General features: G+C 43.5%; 1 protein-coding gene across 3 annotated transcripts in view; it reads right to left on the reverse strand.

Moving 5' to 3' along the window:
* PAX3 (paired box 3) overlaps nucleotides 1-23,271 on the reverse strand; it is a 92,983-nt gene that overhangs the window by 66,107 nt on the left and 3,605 nt on the right. For all 3 annotated transcript variants that reach the window (XM_036858108.1, XM_036858107.1, XM_036858109.1), the window contains exon 4: nucleotides 22,250-22,384. In XM_036858108.1, the coding sequence (XP_036714003.1) occupies nucleotides 22,250-22,384 (135 nt within the window). The remainder of the gene's footprint in view (nucleotides 1-22,249; nucleotides 22,385-23,271) is intronic.

Consider the following 23,271-nt stretch of genomic DNA (forward strand, 5'->3'; position numbering starts at 1 on the left):
AAAGCATCTTCTCTTCACTGGCCTTATTTTCCATGAGCTTGTCCATCTGGTTCAGAGTTGCCAAAACAGAGTGAGAAAAGGGCAGCAAATAAATGTCAGAGAGGCAGCCAATCTGCATAAATCTCCAACTCCTTCCAGAGAAACTCCTTCCTGGCCTGCTGGGCCTTCCAATTTTGTGACATGAGCCAACAGGCATTGGAACAATGTGGAATTCAAAAGACTTATTTTGCACAAATCCAAACCCTTAAAAGCAGTTTCTCCCATACCACTTTTCCACTAGATGTGCACCAGTGTGCTGCTCTGCAATAAAGCAATGTTATTCCAGCAACCAAGTCCCATGTGTCCTGGATACAGAATTATTTCAGGGTATTCTGGACTGACCGCAGGAAGACGCCCTTAATTCTTGTTAAACTGTACTCTAGGAAAGCATTAAGGCAAATCAGCTACCAAATCTTATTTCACTGAGTACAAAAGCAATGGGCAGATTATAAGTAAATAATACTTTATACTTGTTCAGAACTTCAGATGTGTTCAGGGCCACTAACGCATCACAACAATCCTTTGAGATAGTGGAGCATGTTATTGTCACCCCCGCTTTGGAGGAATCCAGCTCAGAACGGCTAGTGAGTTTCCCTTCATCACACAGCTAGCTAGACATTGAACTGGGACCAAAAGCAAAATCTTTTAACCAAAAAACCCTTCATAAGTCCACAGTTACATCTGGTGCAGAGCTAGATCAGCAGTCCAGTGTGCTGTGGGGTTGGTTTTGTTTTTTGGGGTTTTTTTAACCAAAATACTCAAGTGAAATAAACTTCAAGATGCCGCAGATCCAGCTTAATGAGCCACAAGAAAATTGTTCGGACCATATATATTTCAATGCTTCCCCAGGATGCTACAGTCATATAAATACAACCATTGATAAGCTCCATTCAAACATAGCAATCGTGTTGGTACTGATGCTGATGATAATGGTACTGCTGATGATTAACAATTATATCTTGCATTTCTCTAGGGCGTCACTCTTCTCAGAGTGTTTTTCATAGCCACTAACTGATGGAATTAAATGATTCCTTCAGATGAGAAAAATTTTTTTGCACTTTAATTTCAAGTGCCAAGAAATACAGCAATGTAAGTCTCTAATATGCCTTGATGCCGGGTGAAGTAAAGCAATGTGAATTTTAAAAATCTAAACAGCTAGTCACTGAAGCTACCCAAGTAATAGGTTTCTTATTGCCTGTGTAACTCTCAATGAAACTAAGGGGCACTTGATACCCAAGTAAAATTTGTATTCCCAAGGGACACATCTTTCATGATAGGATTCTCTTTTCTAGACACCTTCTCACTTGCAGCTTCTGAAATTCAGGTCCATGTGAAAAACCCCTATCTGAAACTTACTTTGCAAGCTGAAAAAATGCAACAGGAAAGGTATTGCAACTTTACAAATAGCTGTTTTATTAAGGGGCTTTCTAGACTTAAAAGAAAGCTTTGTCCAGATGCTGGCTAAATCTCTCTCCTGAAGGTTTTCACTTTCTCTGTGTCACCAAGTCATAACGAACAACGCAGCCGGCGTTGCATGCAACCCTTCAAGCAGATAACATTGACCTGGGATCTGATGATTATTTAGTTTAGGAAACAGTGCCTAGTAGCCTCCACTGTTTATCCCCGTTAGGAATCGAAAGCACACTTGCAAGGATCTCTCACCTTCCATGAAGAAAAAAGCAGAACAAGCCGTCCTGAAATTTGTAGACTTACAAAAGCGGTATTAGCTTGACTTCTTTAAAAATGTCAGTCTACCTCTTCTGTTCTTGCTGCCACTTCTCCCAAGAACCAGCACGGTGCCCAAGCACGGCGTAAGTGTTATGTCAACTAAAGAGGCTTAAAGGGGAAGAAAATGTGATCTAAACAAACCTCCCTGAGCAGACATCCTGCTGTAGGCTTCAATGGGAAACATTTGTTATGAAGTAATAAGAATTTGCATAATTTTGGGGAAGACTTTGTTTTCAAAGTAGTTCTATTTTTCACCTGCTTAGCCCTTTGCCGTGTATGGCTTTGGTTAAGTTTTGTTGATGGAGGCTCATGTTTAACCAACTGTTTTTAATTTACAAATTAAACTTGTCAGAAGTCGAAATCCTTCCCTTGGAACTCTTCCAATATGTCAAGAATTAATTCTAATGAAAACGGCATTGCCTAAATGCAGGATGGCCAGTCACTTATTTTATTTACACAAAGTCCCTCTCAGTTTCTTTGATAAAAGCAGCTAAATCTTTTTCCTCTTTCATGTTTTGTCAGCACTTGATTCCTTTTGTCCCTTGGCTATTTGCCTAGCTGTGGACAATAAGGCAGGAAGAATAGAAGCAGATTGTTGGAATGGCCCTCAATAAACCTAATTATGACATGTTGACTGCCCTCACCATGACACAGTCGAGGGACCCAGGCTTATTCAATTACCCTTGCCAGGTTTCTCTTTCAGACCTAAAGTTATCCTTTGACTGTTTGTATTTCTGAACAGTATTCATGTTCATTGTGAAAGAAAATCCCCTGGACTTTGAGGGGTTTTTAAGTTGATGCTGTTATTGTAGCTAATTTTTATTAACTGAATGATAACATGATAAAGAAATAGACTTTTGTTATGTAATAAGAACAAATCAGTGTGTGCTTAAAAGTTACACCTCTCTTTCCTTTCTCTTCCAGCCAGCCTGGCAGGACATGTAACCTGAATTAATAAACAAAATAATTTCTTCAACCTGCATGTCCCTTTCAACATGATACTGAGTCTAGCTCCACAGAACGGGACTGTTGCTTCGATATGATTCTTCTTAACTTAAAAAATAATAATCACGTGATTGGGGGTATTATGGAGTTTTTTGGTTTTTTTTTTTAACCACCAAGAAGGTTCCTTGCCCTATTAACACCAGAGAACATAAGTTCATTGGTACCTTTACGCCAACAGCTATTTCTTCAGCTGTTTGAGATAGACAGGATGCACAGTATTTAATTAAATCCCTGGCTGTTGGTTGGAGGAGCCCTTTCCTCCTCCAACAGATTGTTCAGAGATCACGCCAGTGGTTCCTGCAAAGCCAGTGTATAAAAGCTGTGTGTCAAGTGAACAAAAGAGTGGAAAAACGAATGAATGCCAAAAATCAGTACTGATCCATCCTAGCTTTTAAATCAACTAGGTCTGATAGAATTAACATTCAATTGTATTTAAAACTGAAGGAAGCCTAGCAGGAAAGATTGTTTTGTAAGTTGCAGCATCTCTGGGTAATTTCTTTTTCCTTCTTTTTTTTTTTTTTTTTTTTTCTGTTGAGAAACTCATTGTTCCCTTTAGGTAATTTGACAGCTCTTGGGACTATAATAGAATAAAAATTCAACCACAGTATAACAAAGTAGGTGCTGTAATTTCTTGAATTTGTTCCTCAGTTCACTTCCTTCATTAGAAAATTCCCATCATTCTAATAAAAGCAAGTCTAAATTGTAATGTGCTCTGCAAGTGAATTTGGAGTTTGGTGGGGTTTGGTTTGGTTTGGTTTCCAGGGAAATTACCTTTGTAATCTTAATGTGAGAAATAGACGTCACAAAGGACTTATGAAATAAAATATACAGAATCCTTAGCGTTTGAAGAATGGTTGGAATAAGTACTCTCTAGAACGTGTTCTGCTCTGCTGGTCCCTCTCCTGGCAAATAGCAACAGTTTCAATTTCTCCAGATTCTAAAGGGATATTTTTAATCTCAAACATCCAAACTGAATTGTACAACAAAGTCTTTAAGTATTATTAATATAAATACTTTTAGTGGAATGTATATTTACTTTATATTATAGAATGTCATTCTACAGCTTAGTTTTAGCATTTGTTGATTTCATTTTCTTTAAATTGTATAAATTTACTTTAACGTTGATTTTTAAAAACAATTACAAAATTGTTTTGTAATTGAACAATTACAAAAATAATCATAATGGTACTCTACCTATAAATAAAAAAACACTTCTCTTAATAGTAGCATGGAAAACAGTAAATGTCTTACCACTAGAAAGTTAGTGTCCTTCCAAAGTGTTCAAATTACTTTAATCAGCAAATGTAACCTCATGAATAAAGTTTTAAAAAGTCTACTTTTGCTACTTTATAGTGGAAACGTTATTAAAATATCCAAGATGTCTCACTATTTTAACCTGAAGCATATGTATTTTTGCATTCTCTAAAATATTTTAATGTTTTTATATAGTTAAACAGAATAACAACTCTTCTTCAAATCTCAACTAGCACTTCCCTAAGAAAACATGAAAAAAAAATAAGTAAAGGAAATCAAATACTCAGATCGACTACTGCTCACCACCCCAAACTTGGCAAAGCATTATAAATGCCTGCCATTTTAAAAGTTATACGGTTATCTTGCTATTCAAACTATATTAAACAAATGAATGCCATAACTCTCACAAATTCGACTTCTTCATACCTGTTGGAACCCAATTCATGTGGAGTATAAGTCAGACGTCTGCTTATGGATACAGAAAGGGGAGTCAATAACTTAAATTGTTTTGATTTGTATGGAGTTACTCAACAAAAATTCTAATGTTGACCAAAAGTAGCTGAGATCAGATTTCTTCTTTAATCTATAGGTCAAGTAGTGACTTTCTCTCTTATCAAATAAAAATTTTAATTTGCGATTCAAAGTTCAAAATTGCAATACATTTGATCTGAGTACAGGATAATCACTAAAAAATATAGAAACAAACTCTTTCATATGGTAAACAGTAGTATACTTATTCTTCTGAATGTATAAAGGGGTATAGTTTCTCTTCCTGATGTTCTCATTTTATAATGTTCTGCTTCTATTTTTAAAGATTGGTAGATATTTTTTAGCAGTATTTGCTTACAAAATCTGTTTGTTTAAGATAAAGAAAACTACAACAAAATTTAAGCCACAGATATCAGATACATAAGAAAAATTATGCATGCATATATTAGATTGGATATTTTATATGCTCTAAAAATTCCTCAAACAAAAAATGACTTTTCACAATACATTTTACATTGTTAATTTTATCATTTAGTCTTTGTAATTAAGGACTGTAGCATTTGAACCATTCTCTATTCTCAAAATATATATTAAAAACTTGATATATAGTAGATGCTGATTTCTGAAATAATTTTCCGCCACAAAAATAAATAAGCAAGGGGAAAAATTTATTAAAATCTTCCCTTGTTAGGCTACAACATCTTGCTTTGAATTGTTTTCAATGTAACTAAAAATATTTCTTACATTCTCCTCAAGTTTCTAAAATGCTTCATAGCAAAGTCCTTGAAAAAACAATAAAAGTTTTCAGATTTGAAATTATCTCCCATTTAATCTACACGTTTTCTCATAAACTCTGTTTCGAGTGGAAATTTTTGATTGATTCAAATATGATTTTTTTTTATTTTTAAGTGTATATTGCATGTATTTTAACTCAGAGGCAAAAAAAAAAAGCAAATCTTGTTTATCCAATTGAGTTTCTGAGAACTACTAGTGAGGGAGCTAATTTAAGTTTAAGATATGACAGCAGAATCCGATTAAGTGAATGCACCATTGTCTGATTCTCTCTCCTCAAGCCCAGACAGTTCCTAGCTTTGACTTCATCGGTTGCCAGAAATCTCGTGTATTCCTCTCTGGGCACAGGAAAAAATGTCTAGGCACAGATGATTTGAAAGAAGGAATGTTACCGTCCTGCTTAAGCAACTCTAACTTAAGGAGAAGTTCTCTAACCAATACCCCGAGGCCTTTCCAGCCTCATCTGGAAGCCACAGCTATGACAGGAGGTACAAAAAAGCATGCATTTCCCTGTGTGGATGGGGAAAAGCCAGGGTGTCTACCTGTTCAATGGCGCAGCAAGTCCCCACCCTCACTATTCCGGCACCTAAGGGCATCCTTCCCCCCAGAGATAAGACAAGTAGGAGTTGCTCACCTTCTAAGACATCGAGGGGCCACCAGGGGCCTCTCCATTCTTGCTCTGATTCCCCAACTGCCTGGAGGCCCCACTGTTTCCTCAAACAGCTGCCTGGGGCTTCCCAATCTCTACCAAGAGCTGGACATGGCCACAGCTGCCACAACCTGCCAGAGCTGGGAGAGACTGTTGCCTTCACCTGGCCAACGCTTCCATTTTTCAAAGGAAGAGAATGAGGTCCGGAGAGGGAAAGCAACCTGGTCACAATGACAGTTTCAGAGACTTACAAGAAACACCTAAAAATTGCCTAATACAAACTTTACAGCTCAAGGGACCAAGGCCCCCCAGAATTAGGGTCTTACCCACCTGCCCGTAACCAGTGAGAGGATGGAGGTTCCTCAGCTTCCTGTGAGGAGTTGGTCCATGATCCCTCTAAGGGGCTCCTTGCAAGGACTGAGCATGCCGTGGAGCCTAAGGGCCACATGGGTAAATTCTCAGCAGCTCTGGATTGCCAGATCCACACTTCAGCTCCATAAGTAAACAAGGTAAGGCATAAGAAATGAGGAGGTATCCTAGGAACTCTAGAGCCCAAGATACAAGTGGAGGGTAACTGAGTATCAGTATTATTATTATTTTATTATTATTATTATTATCTTTATGCTCTCACACACAGCTGTGCCAGGCCCATACTCCATGCACAGGGAGCCCATGTGTCTTAGCCTCTACCTTTCCCACCTTAAACTGAATGAGGACAAGGGTAGATGCATTTTTGTGGGACCTGAAGCTTTTATCATTTAGGGGTCCCCTGGAAGGGATACACACAGGTGAGGGGCCCTGGAACTGAAGGTTCCTCAGCTCTATGGTAAACCCACCTCTGCCCAGGACTCCTCTTTCATCCTCCACTCGAGAGGGCCTGGGGGAGATGTGGGCTGTTTCTAGATGCTTGTATCTAGTGTCATTACCTAAGACTTACAAAACATCAATCAAGTCTAAATGCCAACTATGGGGTCTCAGCAGGAATCCAAGATCATCAGAGTCCACAAACACAGCGGGCTGTTTCTGAACCCCATATATCACAGGTGGAATAAATGCCAGCTGTTCCTCTGGGACCCTCGTGGCTTACATCCTCCAAAGCAATGTGTTTCTGAGGCTCTCCAGGACCCCAGCACTGAGAGTCCAGGAGCCGCTGGCCTTCCAGAAGACTCCTGGAAGTGCTTCAGAGCACTTTCCAGAAGCTCTCCTAGCCAGTAGATCCATCATGGATGCCCCTTGGGCCCTACTCCTTCTGAAGAGGAGAACCTCACTTCTTCTGACTTCTGACAATGGTCCACCACTAGAAGCATGACTATTCAGACCAGATATCTGCTCCTTAGAAGGTTTTAGGCTCAGAGGCAAGATGGGCCCCAAAGTGCCCTCCCTGTCTATGGCTCTAAGCCAGAACAGACGCTGTATGTCCTTCCTCTGGCCCTGCTTTTTGCCAAGAATCCCAAAGGACACAAGCCAAGTCCCTTCCCTGGCATCCAGGAAGTGTGGAAAATCCACCTGCAGGAGAAATGCTCTTGGTCCCCACCTGCCTCTGCCTCCCCCCAGATAGCTCAATGGGGTACCACGCCCTGGAAGGCCGTGCTCACCCACAAAGAGCTTCCTCATAGCAGAGCTAGTCCTGCCCATTCACAGTGAAGTTGGGATTTGCTGGAGTGTGATTTGAGCGGCAACAGAAACCTATACCTTGCCCCAACCAAAAAGCTTTCCTACATGGGTACCTGGAATTCTGCCGTTGGGGAGTCATTCCTCCATGCCAGGCAATCTGCTCCCAGGGGCCTTTTGGAAACTGCATCCTTAGGAAGGGCAATTGGTTGAGTCAATGTGAATGAGGTAGAGCTCGGTGGAAGCAATGGTATGTGTGTGTGGAGTTGGAGTGCACAAGGGGAGGGTAAGCCAGGTAGAAGCAGGACAGGGGTCGGGTAGACAGGAAAGAAGAGGGAACGGCAGCTGAGACTGCCCTCTTTTCACCCAAGGTCAGCCCATAGAGTCCTTTGTGAAAAGAAAGTGAGAGAAACATTTCCACAGGGTTTGGGAACGGAAGACTGGGGGCAGGGAGATTATCAAACATCCCTGTACAAAACCCAAACTTGTTCCGGTAACATCATTTCCTATAAACTACAGTCTGAGTGACCGTCTCCTAAAGTTTTCCCAAAAGGATTTTCCAAGTACCAGAAATGTCAATGTGAAAGATAGTCATTGTCTTTCCTAATGAATTTAATTTGAGCTTTCAATTTTAAAAATAAATAAGTAAAAAGGATTCATTTCAGGGGAAAAATCATTACTTTAAACAAGTAACATTAAATTATAGTAATTCAATAAAACGATGAAAGTTCGCCAGCCAGCAAAGATTCAGACCAAATTCGGCTCTCTATGTCATTTGTATTTTGTAGTAAGGAAAGTGTTCCTCTCCTTATCTGCCCCAGGTATGTGCTAGTACTCCACAGGGAACGCAAGCCTGTATAGTGACCGTTGGTTTCAATTTGTCTAAAAAGGACAAACCACATGACACAAAGCTGTGCCAGGGAATGAGTACTTGACCTACACAAGATCTGTTTGTCTCCACACCCACTTCTTGAGCCTCTGATGAAAACGAGATGAGGTGGCCTTCCCAGCCCCCAACTGGCTTTGTACTCAGGATGCCCAGAGAAACCCCAGCTGCCACTTTCCACAGGCAGGAAGAAGACAGACAGAAGTTGAGGGCCAAAAAGTTCACTGACAAAAGCCCGGAAGCTAATTCAAAATAAGCCAGGCCTTGAGTTTCCACCCTGGCCTTTTACCTGGAGCTGATTCCCTGCAGAATGGGGGACATTCCACTACCCAGGCACCCCTCTTGCCCCTGCACTCTTAAGCCAGGCTCTTTGCAGTTTCTGACCTGATGCTAAATTCCCAGTGCTCCGTTTGCCTTCTTCTTTCAGACAAAAATTCAGCAGTATTCAGAGCTTGGCAGAGCCAGTGACCACAAGCAGACATTGGCTTCTGGTAAGAAGCTATAGAAGTTGCCTTTCTACTGCCCTCTGATAAATGAGTGTTGCGTGCATGCAAGCCCCGGATGTGTCCCATCTGCGTAAAAGTCAAGCAAATCTACCACCTGGAAAGTTTCCACCCTGGACAGCTTCCCAAATCATATTCTGCCCTGGCATATTGCAGGTTCCCTGGATGCACTGGGAGGAGACCCAGTTTATTCGCTCGACCTCCTGCAGTGGACTCCCAGCCCCCTTTAGAAATGGGCTGAGAGGATTTTATGTCTTAAAATTTTCCAGGGCTTCCCTGGTGGCGCAGCGGTTAAGAATCCGCCTGCCAATGCAGGGGACACGGGTTCGAGCCCTGGTCCGGGAAGACCCCACATGCCACCGAGCAACTATGCCCGTGTGCCACAACTACTGAGCCTGGGGTCTAGAGTCCGTGAGCCACAACTACTGAGCCCACGTGCCACAACTACTGAAGCCCGTGTGCCTAGAGCCCATGCTCCGCAACAAGAGAATCCACCGCAATGAGAAGCCCGCACACCCCAACGAAGAGTGGCTCCCACTCGCCACAACTAGAGAAAACCCGCGTGCAGCAACGAAGACCCAACACAGCCCAAAATAAATAAATAAATAAATTTATTTTAAAAAATTTTCCAAAATATAACCAATAATTCCAGACACTGAGATCCCATTCACTTGGGAATCATGCAACGGAAAGTTGAAGTGTTTCCCCAGATGAATTCATGGGTCTCTTTTTATTTTAAAAAGTTACAAATCTAAAACTCAGAAGAGAAGGGGCAGCTCTCCCACCGGGACCCCTGCTCCCTGATGTTGAGCCAGTTCCCCAGAGAATGCCTCAGCCTGCTACCTCCTTCACCTGTGTGATGAGAACACTGTGAGGGTGTGCTGAGAATCTAAAGAGTGGTTATTCTGCTGATGTGGATCTGAACACCACTGATTTTATGCGGTCTAAATTTCTGTTGAGAACCTCCCAGCAACCTGACAAACAAATCACAACTTTCCTCGTTGGGATTAATCCTCCCAAGACCCTCCTTCCTACATGGAGAGCTGCATACTTCTGCAGGTAGTAATCAGATGTCACAAATTATGGGCCTGATTCAATCCAAATTATGCACAGAGCCAGGAGAGGGGGGAAAAAAAAGCTGCTTTTGATTCTTCTCAGCTCTTTGCAGATGCTCTAAATGCCAGGCCTGTTTACATCCCCAACTGACTCCTCTGGAGTTCCATAAGGCAGTCAGAGGGGAAACAGAAAGAGAACCAGGGTTCCCAGCTGGCTGTTTCTATCGAAGCACAAACAAAAGTTCTAGCATTAGGAAAACACACCTTCCTGCCTCGTGTCTGGCTGAATAGTGCTACATGCTGTGGGGCTGGCTGCAGGAACAGTCAAGAGAGAAGACTTGTTTTTGTTTTTCTGTTATTTTGAAAAAAACCGAATCAAGATTTTGATTTTCAAAAATAAATCCTTAGCCCCTAACTTGTTCTCCTGTTTCCAAAAGGCCCAGTCCTGAGAAGGAATGACTTGAAATATTGACTTTAAAATATGTATTGGTGTTCATATCTCCAGTTTTCTCAGGGGGCTTTGGAGAGTGTTGTTTTCTCATACAGTTGGAGCCCAGTTCTTTCTGGTTCATCCTGCAGACTTGAACTTCCAGCTTAGGTAAGCCAGGTACTCAGCAGCACCAACAACTGAATTCCTGAGCATCGGATTTAAGGGAAAATGGGCTGAAATGATTTGAGGGAGGCAAGGTATGTGCACAAACAGAAAAAGTCTTCTGTGCCTAGAAGGGAATGGATACATACCCCTTAAAAGTTCATAAAACTAAAAACGAACCTTTACCAAACTCAAGAAACCCCTAGAGAATCAGGCCAGCACTTTTCAAAAATTAGAAATACAAGACCATGTTTTATTAGACATAATCTGCTCTCTTACTAGTTCAAACCTAATCTGGTAACCCTGAAAGACAATTTCTCTTTTGTAACTAAACAATCAGAATAAGTTAAGTTGTCTCTGAATTGTTCTAAAAACTATCCATGATTTTTCCAGCGCAGAAAGAAAAATAAGAATGCTTAACATAAGTGTACCATTTTTGATGGCGGCGAAGTGAAATAAACAGTAGATAAGAAAAAGAGAATAAAAAGGGGAACCAGTAAGTCAAAGCAAAAAGCTTTCCTTGGATTTAGAGAATGTTACATTTGGAGAAATACCAAAATATTGGAGGAATTTCCTAAGCAGAAATTTCAAAACCTGTGCTCCTACCTACGTACAGTGGTAGAAGGAAGTGTCTCTTTTTTCTTGTACAAGTGGCCACAGGCAAACACGCACACACTCCATGTTTAGTGAGCATTCCTTCACCATTTGTTCTCAATGCAGAACCCAAATTCCACCAAAGCTATCAAAATCACAAATGCCGTTCCCTTTGTCTCTACCACAGAGGAATTATTTTACAAATAAAGTCACACATGTGCCAAATGGTGCTGTTGGATTGGAAACACTCTAAATGCTGTTAAATAAATCATCACTTGTCAATAGGATGGAATACTATGCAGCTATACAAACAGGCTGAGGAGACCCTCAGCCTCTGATGAGGAGTGATTGCAGAGATATAGTCTAAGGTGGAAAAAAAAAAAAAAAAAAGCGAAGCGCAGAACAGTTTCTACAGTGGGCTACCACTTGTGCAAACAAAAGAGGTGAGAATATTTGTAAGAGAGAAATACAATTGCTTGTTTATGCAGACTCTCTAGAAAGACAGCCAAGATACTGAGGGTCCTGAGTGGGAAGAAGACTTGTCACTGTACGCCCTTTTCTATATTTCGAATTGTGTACAGAGTGTAGGTTTTACCTGGTCAAAAATAAATATGGTTTAAAAATACAATCTGACAACGCATGTATTTTTCACTTGAGTGGATGGACGAGAGGGCAATCCTCGGAATAAAAGAACGCTTTCCTTTTTTAGGCTGAGAGTTGGCCCCCATAATCCAGGAGTCCCCTTGCCTCTAAAAGCCTTCAGGGGGCTAGCACAGTCCAGAAGGAAGGCCCAGGGCTCACCAGCGAATTTTTATCAATTCACTGGGGGTCGACCGGCCAAGGAGCCGGGCTGCCCGCTGAGACGCCTAAGCCGTGACAGCTGCGTAAACTGGCGGTGCCCCAGCCTGACCTATTTCAGAGACAGGTCAACCCAGTGCATGCAGGGATAAGAAAACAACCTTCCTTCTCTCCAGTGGCTGCACTGGCAAGCTGCTCCAGCAGGAGAACCACAGGGCCGGAGCTCTCCAGCCCCCCGCAAGTCTTACAAGCCAGGCTACTTTCTTTTTACCCTCGCATTGCACCCTACTCATACAGAAGTCCCAAGCTTTGGGGGCTGGATAGAGAGGGAAACTGAATAGAGAGGTCATTGAAATGTATCCTCCAGCTTAACAAACGCTATTTTGGAAAGTTTCCTTAATATTTCTGAACTCCAATTTTAAAGGAGAGGGATTAAGAAGAATCATGCAGAAAGAAAGAAGAATGCACACAATCTCACGTGCGGAGCCATAAAGACATTTAAGAACAAGGAAGCAGGCTGAAGAAGGGACGCAATGAGAAATTATACAAACACGATTCCACATAATGAAGGACTGCACCAGGATTTCAGGAATAAAAACGTGTGTGTGAGATGCATTTTCAAAAAGCAACTTATTTGTCAGTCCAGTGGAGGAAAAAAACTTGTGCAAATACACAAACAAAACAAAGTTTGATTTGGAAGAGTTTTAAACAGCCAAGTTAGTCTAAGAGAGAAAAGTAAACTACAGAACAGGAGAAAAAGTAATTAAGAAATATCTTTTGACATCTCAGCAAATGGTTTTCAAATTTTATTATTTTTCAAACTGTTAAATCAATATAGTCTATTACATTAAAGAGTTTCTTATAAACTCAATTTTTTGGACTCAGTGAAAGTGAATTTTTTGGTGAGTGTGTGTGTGCTTGTGTGCACGTATGCGTGTTGGTCTTCATCGTCGCTCCTAAGCCTGAATTAAGCTTTTATTTGCCCTTGGGCAGAGCCCATCTGCCAGTAGGCTAGTCACTTTCTGCATGTTCAGAGGGCTTTTTTCCCCACAAGATTTTGAGTTTTCCTGTGAGATAAGTGTAACTTGCACATAACTTGTATCTTCTCATTTTATTCTCATATCACCCTGGGAAATTGGTATAATGTGCCCCCATCTTACCAGACATCAGAACTCAAGGGGTTCACACCCAAAATGTGTTAGTCTCAATTTTAGAGCAAAATCAGTGATGCAAGACAGACTACTTTTACCTTGGGTGCTATGCTCTTATAAGGCAAGCAAAGACATGAAAAAGGACTTTGGGGTGTGTTTAAGTCAGACAAGAAACATTCATTTGTATTTGTGAACCTCAGTCAGGAAACCAGCCAAGTGGGGATTCAGAAAGAAGGAACCTGTTGCTTTTCTTATAATAAAATGAATTGGACCAATTAATTTTCTTTAGTTCAGGTTAAGCTCAACCATGGTAATTGGGAGACACACACACACACACACACACACACACACACACACACCCATACCCTGTGGCCAAGATTTTCTTAATCATGATATTATGTTTGAATACTGGAAGAATTTTAAAATATCTGTTTGAAGATAGACTCTATGAGTCTATAATTGTTTAAAAACAAGATTTTTTTCAAAAAGAAGATAGACCCTATAAAGGAAACAAAAATGATGTTAATACCCCCAGACAATGCCAAAGTAAGTTAATGCCTATATTAGGGTTTGCCAAAAAAAAAAAAAAAAAGATAAAAGATGAGGGGTATGGTGGCTGTGCTCTTAGTTTATCTGTGTACCTATAAAAATCACAAGCCTACAAATGTAGGCTTTCTGTTAAAAATGTAAATTTGTATGTGACCATACAAGCATTGACTATGAAAGTATACAAAAACCAATTCCATGTTGCAAGATAAAATGCACACAGCCATTAAGTTTCCTTTCTTAGCTATTCTACCCTAACTTACTTATTGTTTGCATGTAATGACATAAAGCCAAGTACATTTAATTCTGTAGTTGTTTCCAGAAATATGCCTACCATCTGATTATAAAATTTTTTAAAATTTACATTTAAGCCTCCTTAAAACTATACTATTTGAATTCTCAATATGATCCTGGAAATTTTTAATGCTGAAAAATCAGTGGTATTTCCTCTCCCTCAATCCTATGTTAGTCAGCCAAGAAGAGTCTCCCATCCTTGTCACAAAGCATTTTGATCAGCTATTTTAAAATAGAATCCAATGGAATCAGATCCAGAATGAGTGGGAAATTGCTCCTAGAATCAAGAGTTTATATTAATATGCTATTGTAGATACAGTAAAGCTGGGGCTAAGTTAGGGGCTAAGGGGCTAAAAGTACATAAGAATCAAATCACTAAATGGGTTTAAGGAGACAAATATACGGCTAGTTTGCTATTGCCGGTCATGAGTTCTAGTTTGTTTTACTGGGGAAGATTCATTTCCCAATCACTGCAGTAAGAAGGAGGACATAAAAACTCAGACTACTTACTTTGATTGAGTTGCTTCACCACAAAGAGAAGGGGTTCTTTGTTGTTTTGGGTTTTTTCAACTTAAAATCCTGCAGCTAAAATTTAAATGCTACAAACTTTGTTATATGCAATGTGCAAGGTAAAACTCTTTCTCAGGATTTTTTTTTTCCAGGAGAAATGTGCACCAAATCAAATTCGAAATGTTACACCATTGTTCTTTATTAAAATGCAACTACTTCTTTAAAGAAAAGTGGCCATTTCCATGGCAGAAATTATCTGTTAGTCTCTTCTCAGTTTTTATCAGGAAGGAAGGAAAACAGACATTGAAGATATGAACTTATAAGGCCTTTTATTGCTCAAGTGTCTTCAACAACTATTTTCCATGGTTTTCATAGCTCCCTTTGACAATGGTGAAGCTTCTAACTCATCTCTCTTAAATAAATGTTTTATAATGTTAATGGCCATTTTGATAACTGCTCATTTTCCAGTTACAAACTGGAAAGTACATATATTCTGTTCCTTTGAGACCATCACAGAAATGTGGGGGAAGCTTTCTAAAAGGAGAGACGTCCCGATTCCAGCAAAAGTTCAACACTGTCGGAGCTCAGCGTTTGGCCCAACACTGCAAGATAGAGCTGAAAGCTGAGCTGTGCCACTCTCTACCCGAGACTGGCATGAACGGGGCGAGAAAACCTTTCCCAACAGAGCAGAGGATGGTCCTCTGTTCCCACTTTGGTGTGCATCTTCCAAGAGAATGGCAACTTCTGAAATTCCCTTTCACTTTCTCTGATCACAATTCCCCACTAAGGCAGCTAGTGCTTTTTTTTTTTAACAATAATATCAAATGTTTATTTTTTCCAGGCTTATTGAGATATAACTGACATAGCCCGTCATTGAGTCAGTAATTCTGCCTTGGTACTGACATCAGGCCCTACTCAGAGTATGACTCTGCTGTCCCCCTGGCAGTATATGAATACATAGCCTGATATCCAAGGGGGGAAAGTCACATTAACTCCACATGTAAATGAAACATGAAATATACATATACATGGAAAATGCAGCAAAGAACTCTCTAGCACTGCATCTGGACCCAGGACAAGGTAGTCATAATAGATCTGCACTGACTCATACTTCCAGCTTAATCTGTTTCAGGCAGTTGTCTCACACTGCAATGATTGGGACTATTGCAAAGGACATTTGAGCACAGATAGATTATTAATTAATTGGGAGATTATAATACAAAATGTTAGAAAATACCCACTAATCATTCTGACTCTGTATGTCAAGATTCATCTTGTTCAAGAGTGAATAAGAGTAAAATAAAATAAATGAAATAAAAATAAAACCCTAAGCACGGTTATTTAGTAGTGAAATGAACACAGAGAAAGGGATTCAGAAAATCCCGCACACAGGCAGATCTATGATGCTCAGTTGAATATTCAAAACTGAATCTGGCATAAATTTCACAACCTCAGTTAGAGTGACTCGGAATTTGCAAATTAAGCACAGAGATGGTATTTCCAAAAGAGCCTTTGCATGCATTTTAGCTCTCATAATAAAAGAAAAATCTATCCAAATATATTGAACTCTTAAACAAAACAAAACAAAACAAAGCCTAACAGTTCATCGAAAAATCAACAGCCAAAAAAGTCATAAAATTATTCAAGGAAATATTTTTCCTAGCATTCAACAGCAGTGCTGAATATGAATTGGGAAGCTGTGCTGTTACTTCAAATTCCGATGACTCTAGAAAGTGTAACCTACAGGAGAAATAAATCTTTTTGTGTGTGTGCGCAACTGGGTATAGTTTACTGCCAACATAACTCATAGTGACCGACTTATAAATAAACTCTAACAATACACAAACTATACACACAAACAAACACGTATCTGCTCCTACATTGTAGGAGGTTTAAAAATATGCATGGGATTCATGTAACCATCCATAAACACAAAAATTGTGAAAACATATGTAGAGAAATGCAGTCAATCTAATTCCCAGTTTCCTGTGTATTTAATTGTTCTCCAGCTAGTTTTACACAAAACTCTGACATCTTGCCTTTACGTCATTCCAGCTTGGCAGGTAACTTCAGTAAAACTTCCATATTTAGAAATTTAGTGACATTCAGGATCTTAGTTTCCATGCCTCTCGTCACCTCCCCCCAAACGAGAAGTTATTTGATGATAAATTCACCATCTTAGCCTAAGTTCTAAACAAGAAATCACCATAGGATAATTAAAAACACCCCATGAATCTCTTCTCTGCAAACCTAGGACACGTAACTGGTTTTGGTTCCTATTTCTTAAAGAGAATTCAGTCAATCCTCCTTAGAGGTTTCAGAGGAAAAGGAGGATTTTCCAAGACAGATAAGTTGAAATGATCCTGCTTTGATCTCAGTGGTTAAGAATCCCTCACAATGGAAGATGGCCACTGAGAGGCCGGGATCCCGGCCTTTTAATGCGTAACAATGGTATCAACAAACAGCTACTTAATCAATATTTGGCCAGAGCTGCTGAAAACTTCCTTTTCAGATTTTAATTCCTAGTTGTAAAACAACCCCAGAGCAGCCAGTGAGATAAGGCATTAAACTGACTGCTTAATTGCCTTTTACTGTCTTGTTAGTTATATATGTACATTCTTAATGGTTCTTTAATCTTTATTTACCCACATAAATAAGTTACCTGCCATAGGACTCCACCGAACTGAACCAACCTTCTCTGCCCCAGCCCTGGCCAAACTCTCTCACCGTTTATTGCTGTTGTTGAGGCTTTTAATATTCATTGGCTATTTATTTACGTACAATGTGAGCATTTAACCTCATAGTTAGGAAGGAATTTTTTTTCCCTTAAAAATATATGTATTCATGAATGTTGAACCTGAGTTCGGTGGCAACGCTTGTATTCACCTGATTAATTTCCGCATAGTCCACTCCCTGAACCGAGGCGCACTTGCTGGTTCCACCTCACCGCGCCGATGAGTTTTACTGCACAGCCCTGGGGACTCTTAAATGACCCTTCAGTAATTATTACCCACGTGAAGCCCCTACGTCCCCGCTCCGGTGCTATCAACAAGCAAATCAAACTTCAAAATCAACATACAATTTCAAGCATTGGTTAGAAAATCTGCATGTTTTCAATAAGGCTAGAAAGTGAGCCTACAGCAGTCAACCAAACAAAACAAACCCTCAAAAAATAAAACTACGATCCGAACTCGGGTGTTTCCTTTCAAATCGGTCCAACAGGAAAATCGTTACCGTTATCTCCTTGAAAAGAACACAGCGAGGTGTTTTAATTTAATTCAAGTTTTGATATTTCCAATACATTTTTAAACGGGTGATATTTCCTTGTTGAGTATTGTAAGGGCTTCAGAAAACATGAAATTTACCCCAAAGACCTGAGACGACATTGGGGTCAAATTCGTGATTCTGACAAATGGACTCGGAGAGTGGGCCGTCCACTTTAATAAAGGTTCCGATGCCACAAACCTAAGATCTTATAGCCCGTGATTTTAATCTGTGGGAAAGTTCCTCCCTTCCCCTCCCCCGCCTGTTCCCCGCACAGCCCCCCCCGCCGCCCTTTGCCTCGCGCCAAAATGTCCTTCCCTGCTAACTTCAAGGCTGGGGGGGTCCGGGGGGGCGGGTGAGGGAAGAAACGGCCTTCCGCTCCCCTCGATGTCAGTAGCACTCCCGTTAATGATAAAATGTTCTTTTCATGATTCCACTGGAAGTGAAATAGTTGCAGGACTTTTAAAACTTGTACATTTTTAATTGCTTTATCTTATGTCCCAATGAAAAGCTGATGTCGTCCTCGTTAATTTTAGAAAAGCTCCTAAGTTTACAAACTCAAGCAAAACTTTTGTCACCTTTACTTTCTCAAATTAAAAAAAGAAAAAAAGCACTGTTTTTCATAAACGTCAAATTGAAAGGGAGCGTTAAAAAAAAGGAGGGTAAGCTCCACCCTACCTATGCTTGGGGTCTCTTGGCTCAATCTTTGAAATTGTTGCAAACCTCCCACGCTCACTGGTGATTCTTAAAAGGGGTAAAGTCCTATGAAAGTGTATCTCCAGCCCCAATCAAAACATCAATTTGGCAATCTGGCCTCTCTCCCCCTGCACTCCCGAGCTGCCACTTCAAAGCCGCAGCAACAAGTCAGTAATTGTAACTTTGCATCTAAATATTTAAGCGAGAGTCTTGCAGTCGCGTGTCCATTTACAGTCCTCATCTGTGCTCTAATTCCATTACGGCACAAAGCAAAAATGTTTCCCAAAACTCACAAACAGGAAAAGCGTCACCCTGCTGCTGCTGCCGCTGGAGAAGGAGGAGGAGGAGGAGGAGGAGGAGTTGATGAAGGAGCAGTTTCTATTGATTAGTCACTGCTTTTGTGTTAAGGGCTTTCTTTAAAATAAGAAAAAAATGGGGGGAGGTTGCAGAAATTTCACTAATGTGAGCCTCAGGCAAGGAAGGGGGAAAAAAGAGGAGAAGAAGAGGGCGGGGGAGGCGGGCTGTGTCTAGATGAAAGTGAGAAGGACATAAAGGAGGCAATTGAGTCGGCTGCAGCCCGGCGAGCTAAGCTTCGAGCCGGCCGGAGCGCAGGGGAGGGGGCGGCGCGGCGCTTTGGCGCAGGGCGCAGGAGTGGGGGCCGGCCCATTGTGGCGGCGCCCGCGGCCCAGCTCCGCAGCGCCGGGGGAGGAACAGAGACGCCTATTGAGTGGCCGCAGCGCGGGCTGTGCCCACAGCCCCAGTTGCCGCGACCGGGGCTAGGTTCTTACCGCTGCGCCTGCTCGGCTCTTGGGGAGGGGAAGGGTGTGTGGGGAGGGGGGTGGGGGGGAGATGAGAAGGGTGCTGGGGGGGTGTTCCTGGCTGCCCTACCCTCTCCTTCTATCCTGGCAAAAGAGCTGGAAGCAAAGATCCAGGAGGGGCGCACAGCGTCTGTTGCGCGCCTAGGGCGCACGGGCCTGAGCGCCCCGCGTCGATCCGAAGCGCTGCTCTTGCATTGGGCGAGGGACAGGGCAAAGTTGGGAAGGTGAAAGAGGCCATCCAGAAGAAAGGACAAGACCCTGGAGAGAAAAACGAGGGCCGTTCTGACCTCTTTCAGAGTACCTCTCTCCCTGTGTCCCAGTCTCTAACAAGTAGAGAGAGGTACTCGGGAAAGCCAGTCTCAGAAACATCCGGCAGGCCGGAAAGGAAGCTGGAACCTCCAGAGAGAGCGCGCCGCCCTGATCATGACACCCAAACGTCCCTCCTCAGCCAGGCTCCTCCTGCCCCGCCTGGGAGCTCAGAGCCCTTTATCAACATTCAGTCTATTTTCCAAGCGGGGCAGCCTGGGACTTTTGCGGCCCAAAGGATAGAGGGAATTTTGGGGGTTTTTTTTGAGGTTTTGAAACGTCCCTTCAAACTACACTCCACTCTGTCCTTTCTCTGGGCCCCTCTTGTCCTCCAGGGCTCATCTGGAAAGGGAGCTAGAGGCACTGAAGAGACTGACGCTGCATCTTCCCTGACAACCCCAAATTAAATTAGACTTCAGCCTCCGAGTTGTGTGTACGTGTGTGTTTTCAACGGTTCAGCCCCCTCTGGGGAGAATACTCTGATTTTAAAACTGGTAGCAATTGCCCTTGAATGGCAGCGGGCCCAGCTAGATGGCCCAAAAGACTAGAAACATTTTGTAGGTGAAATGGCCACTTTTTCCACGCTGGAAAGTCCATAAAACTTCCTGGCGCAGCAGCTATTGGGGCTCATTGAATAATTCATCCCTCATTGCAAGCCCATAATGTCTATTCTCAGCCCTTTGTGGGGCTGTTTTCTCTTCTTTTCTCCTTGAATTATAAAAAGGTTGCCTTCCTTTGTTCACATCAAGCTGCTGCGAGCCAGAGCTTTGTCTGGGCCGAGCTAAAGTGTGAGTTTCAATGGACTCTCCAGGCTTTGTCTCCCAAGTTCATCTCCAAGTGTAGATTGTGTAGAGAAGGCCTTCTTTGTAAAAGCTGGAAAAGTTGTACAAATGTTTGACCAGCTCATTTGGGGCGTTTTGTCTCCTGGGCCTCGGTTGCCGGTGCTGCGAGGAAGCTGTCGAGCTGCAGAGCGGGCGCCTCCAGCAACAAGTAGCAAAGCCTTGCCACCCTTCACCCCCCCTTCCCAAGCCTCTCCTACCCTCTGGGCTCATTGCCCCGCTGCCTGCAGGGGCCCGTTAGGTTTGGGGTTGGCTGGTTTCTTGCCTTCTTCCCTCCCCAGCACCTCCGTGATGCATCTAGACCTAGAATAAAAGCTGGGGTCTGTTCTCAGAGACCAGGGCAGAAACGTACCCCTCCAAAAGGAAGGGCTTAAACTGAGTCCATGTGAGGCCCCTGCTTTAGAAGGAGGGAAGCAACAGCACATGTATCTCCCCTGCCCAACCTGCTGTGGTTTTGGTGTCTTTGCTTGATTGCCTGTGTGTGCCAGGGCATCTAGGCACCTGTTTATCGCTGAAATCTGTGGTTCGGATTTACAACATTGAAATCTGGGTCCCTTCGAGGTTGTGTACAGAGTTTGCATTGATTTGTAAAGCTGCCGCTCCGGAGGGCCAGCGGTCCGCCCCGGACTTGAGCAATGAAGGTAAAAGAAGCGACCACTTTCACGACCCACAGTCCTACCCTGGATGCCACCGGCTGACGGCCCAGACCCAGCTGGTCGAAGTGGGTGATCGCTCCAAGCCCACCTGGAGAGCCGCCTGCCCTTCTAGGGCAACTCAAAAGTCAACTCAGCCCAACGAAGTCCCGGCCCCGGGCGAGGGAAGGCCACGCCTGGGGGAGGGGGGCACCTGGCAACTCCCGGCCCTTTGTGCTTTGGAAGAGGTGCAACCACCCCCAAGGCCAAAAGTGCTGAGACGCAAAACGGCTGAGACTCTCCTGCTGCCATGAACCCTTCCAGGTTCAACTCCCACAGGGTTGACTTTCTTTTGTGGGAGTGGGCGTACCTTTAGAGTCTGAAGACAACCCGCAGGCTGCACTTATGACTCTGCGGGGGAGATTCCCTCTTGAGGCTGACAGATCGCAGCCAACAAGAAGACAATGGTCCGCACCCCTGGGCGGAGAAAGGGTGCCGGCACTGCGAGCCCAAGAACCCAGACCCCCTCGGTTTGTAACCCAGAGCTTAGGCTTGTTTTACTTCCCAGACACGCACAGCTCAAACCCTACCGCATTTGAAAACCAATTTAAAACAAACAAAAAAACAGCCAACTTACAGATGTACCTTTATAAGGCAGTCAATGTGGTGCAACCTTGGGACCCCACTGCCTTAAAGAGTTTTGAGCCTCTCTCTCTCTCTTGTCCTCGTTCCCGTCCCTCTCCCTCTCTCCCTCTCCGCGCCCCCCTCCTCTGATGTGGAAACCCCTTTGGAGACCCGGGCCTTTCCTAAGGGCGGAAAAAGTTCCTTTAACCTCCGGAGGCTCACGGACTGCCCCCAGCCTCACAACCGCTCAGAGACGCCCAGTCCGGTACCCCATTGGGCAGGAGGGTGGCCCCGCACCCAGACCGCACTTTGCAGTTTGCCTTCCGTGGGGCTGCGAGTGGTGTGGAGGAAAGGTTTAAAAATAGAAAGGAAAAAAGAAGAAAAGATTTTTGTGTTCACTGTAAGTGCGTCTCTGGTCTTTCACTTGAACGCTCTTACCCGGGTGCAGGGGATATGAGCGAGAAGGGACCTTGACACGAGCGGGGCTGCGCCGCCCTCAGGACCCCAGCGTCAGAGCGCGGAGTTCGGGGAGGCGCAGGCCCCCCAAGGCGCCGCCCAGCGCGCCGCCGCTTACCTCGTTCGCTCAGGATGCCGTCGATGCTGTGTTTCGCCTTCTTCTCACTCTCCTCTGCCTCCTTCCTCTCCAGGTCGGCCTCCTCCTCCTCGCCTTTCCCGAATTTACTCCTCAGGATGCGACTGATGGAACTCACTGGGGGCGGAAGGAGGAAGGGGGGCGCTTACGACTGAGACCTCCAGGGCCGCGCTGCAAGGGGCCCCCCGGCCCCCAGTCGGGGTACGGGTGGGGGGGCCTAGAAGGCCTACCCTGCACAGCTTGCTTCCGTCTCCTCCAGCGTCTTTGGGGAATCCTCGTCCTTCTACACCCTGCCTCACCCTCCCACTCATACCCCCCATCCCATAATCGGCCTCTAGAAACAGCGAGCCGGGAGCCTGGAAAGCTCGCACCTCCAGGTTAGGGCCGGGAACCGCGGTCTCGGTCCGCTCTCCCCAGTAGGAAGTTTCCCTCCTAGACTCCACAGACGGGTCTCTAGATCTCCAATCTAAGAGATTTCTCCCGCCAGCCACACTGCACCGCCTCAACCTGAAGGCATTGCGCCCCGCGGTTCGCGGTAAGGCAGGAAGAACCAGAGCGGACCCGTCCCCTGCAATTCAACTTTTTTCTTTTTTTTTTTTTTTCTTTGAGGCCATAAAGGGTTTAAATTTCAACTGCAGAATCGTTTCCTATTGTAAAAGTCAAAAGAAAATGCACTCTCCCCCATTTATTTTTTCCAGATTCCAGTCTGGTAAACAAATCCATGCTCCGAAATATCTCGTTCTCGCAGGGGGGAAAAGGGAGTTTCCTTTTAATTAAAAACAAACCCGCGCGCCCTCGCCCTCGCCTGCGCTCGCCCCTCTTCTCCCTCCGCCTCCCCCTGGCCGCCGGGGGCGCCGGATGGGCCCTGGGACTCGGGAAAAAATCCCGGCCGTTGCCGAAGCCTCCCCTCCTTGGCGCGCACGGTGAAGTCTCGGTTGGCGCGGCCCCATCTCCCTTCGGTTAGGATTACCAAAACATTTGTTTCTCTTTAAAAGGGAACATCA

This window comes from Balaenoptera musculus, chromosome 7, assembly GCF_009873245.2.
Source record: "Balaenoptera musculus isolate JJ_BM4_2016_0621 chromosome 7, mBalMus1.pri.v3, whole genome shotgun sequence".
Classification (NCBI taxonomy): Eukaryota; Metazoa; Chordata; class Mammalia; order Artiodactyla; family Balaenopteridae; genus Balaenoptera; species Balaenoptera musculus.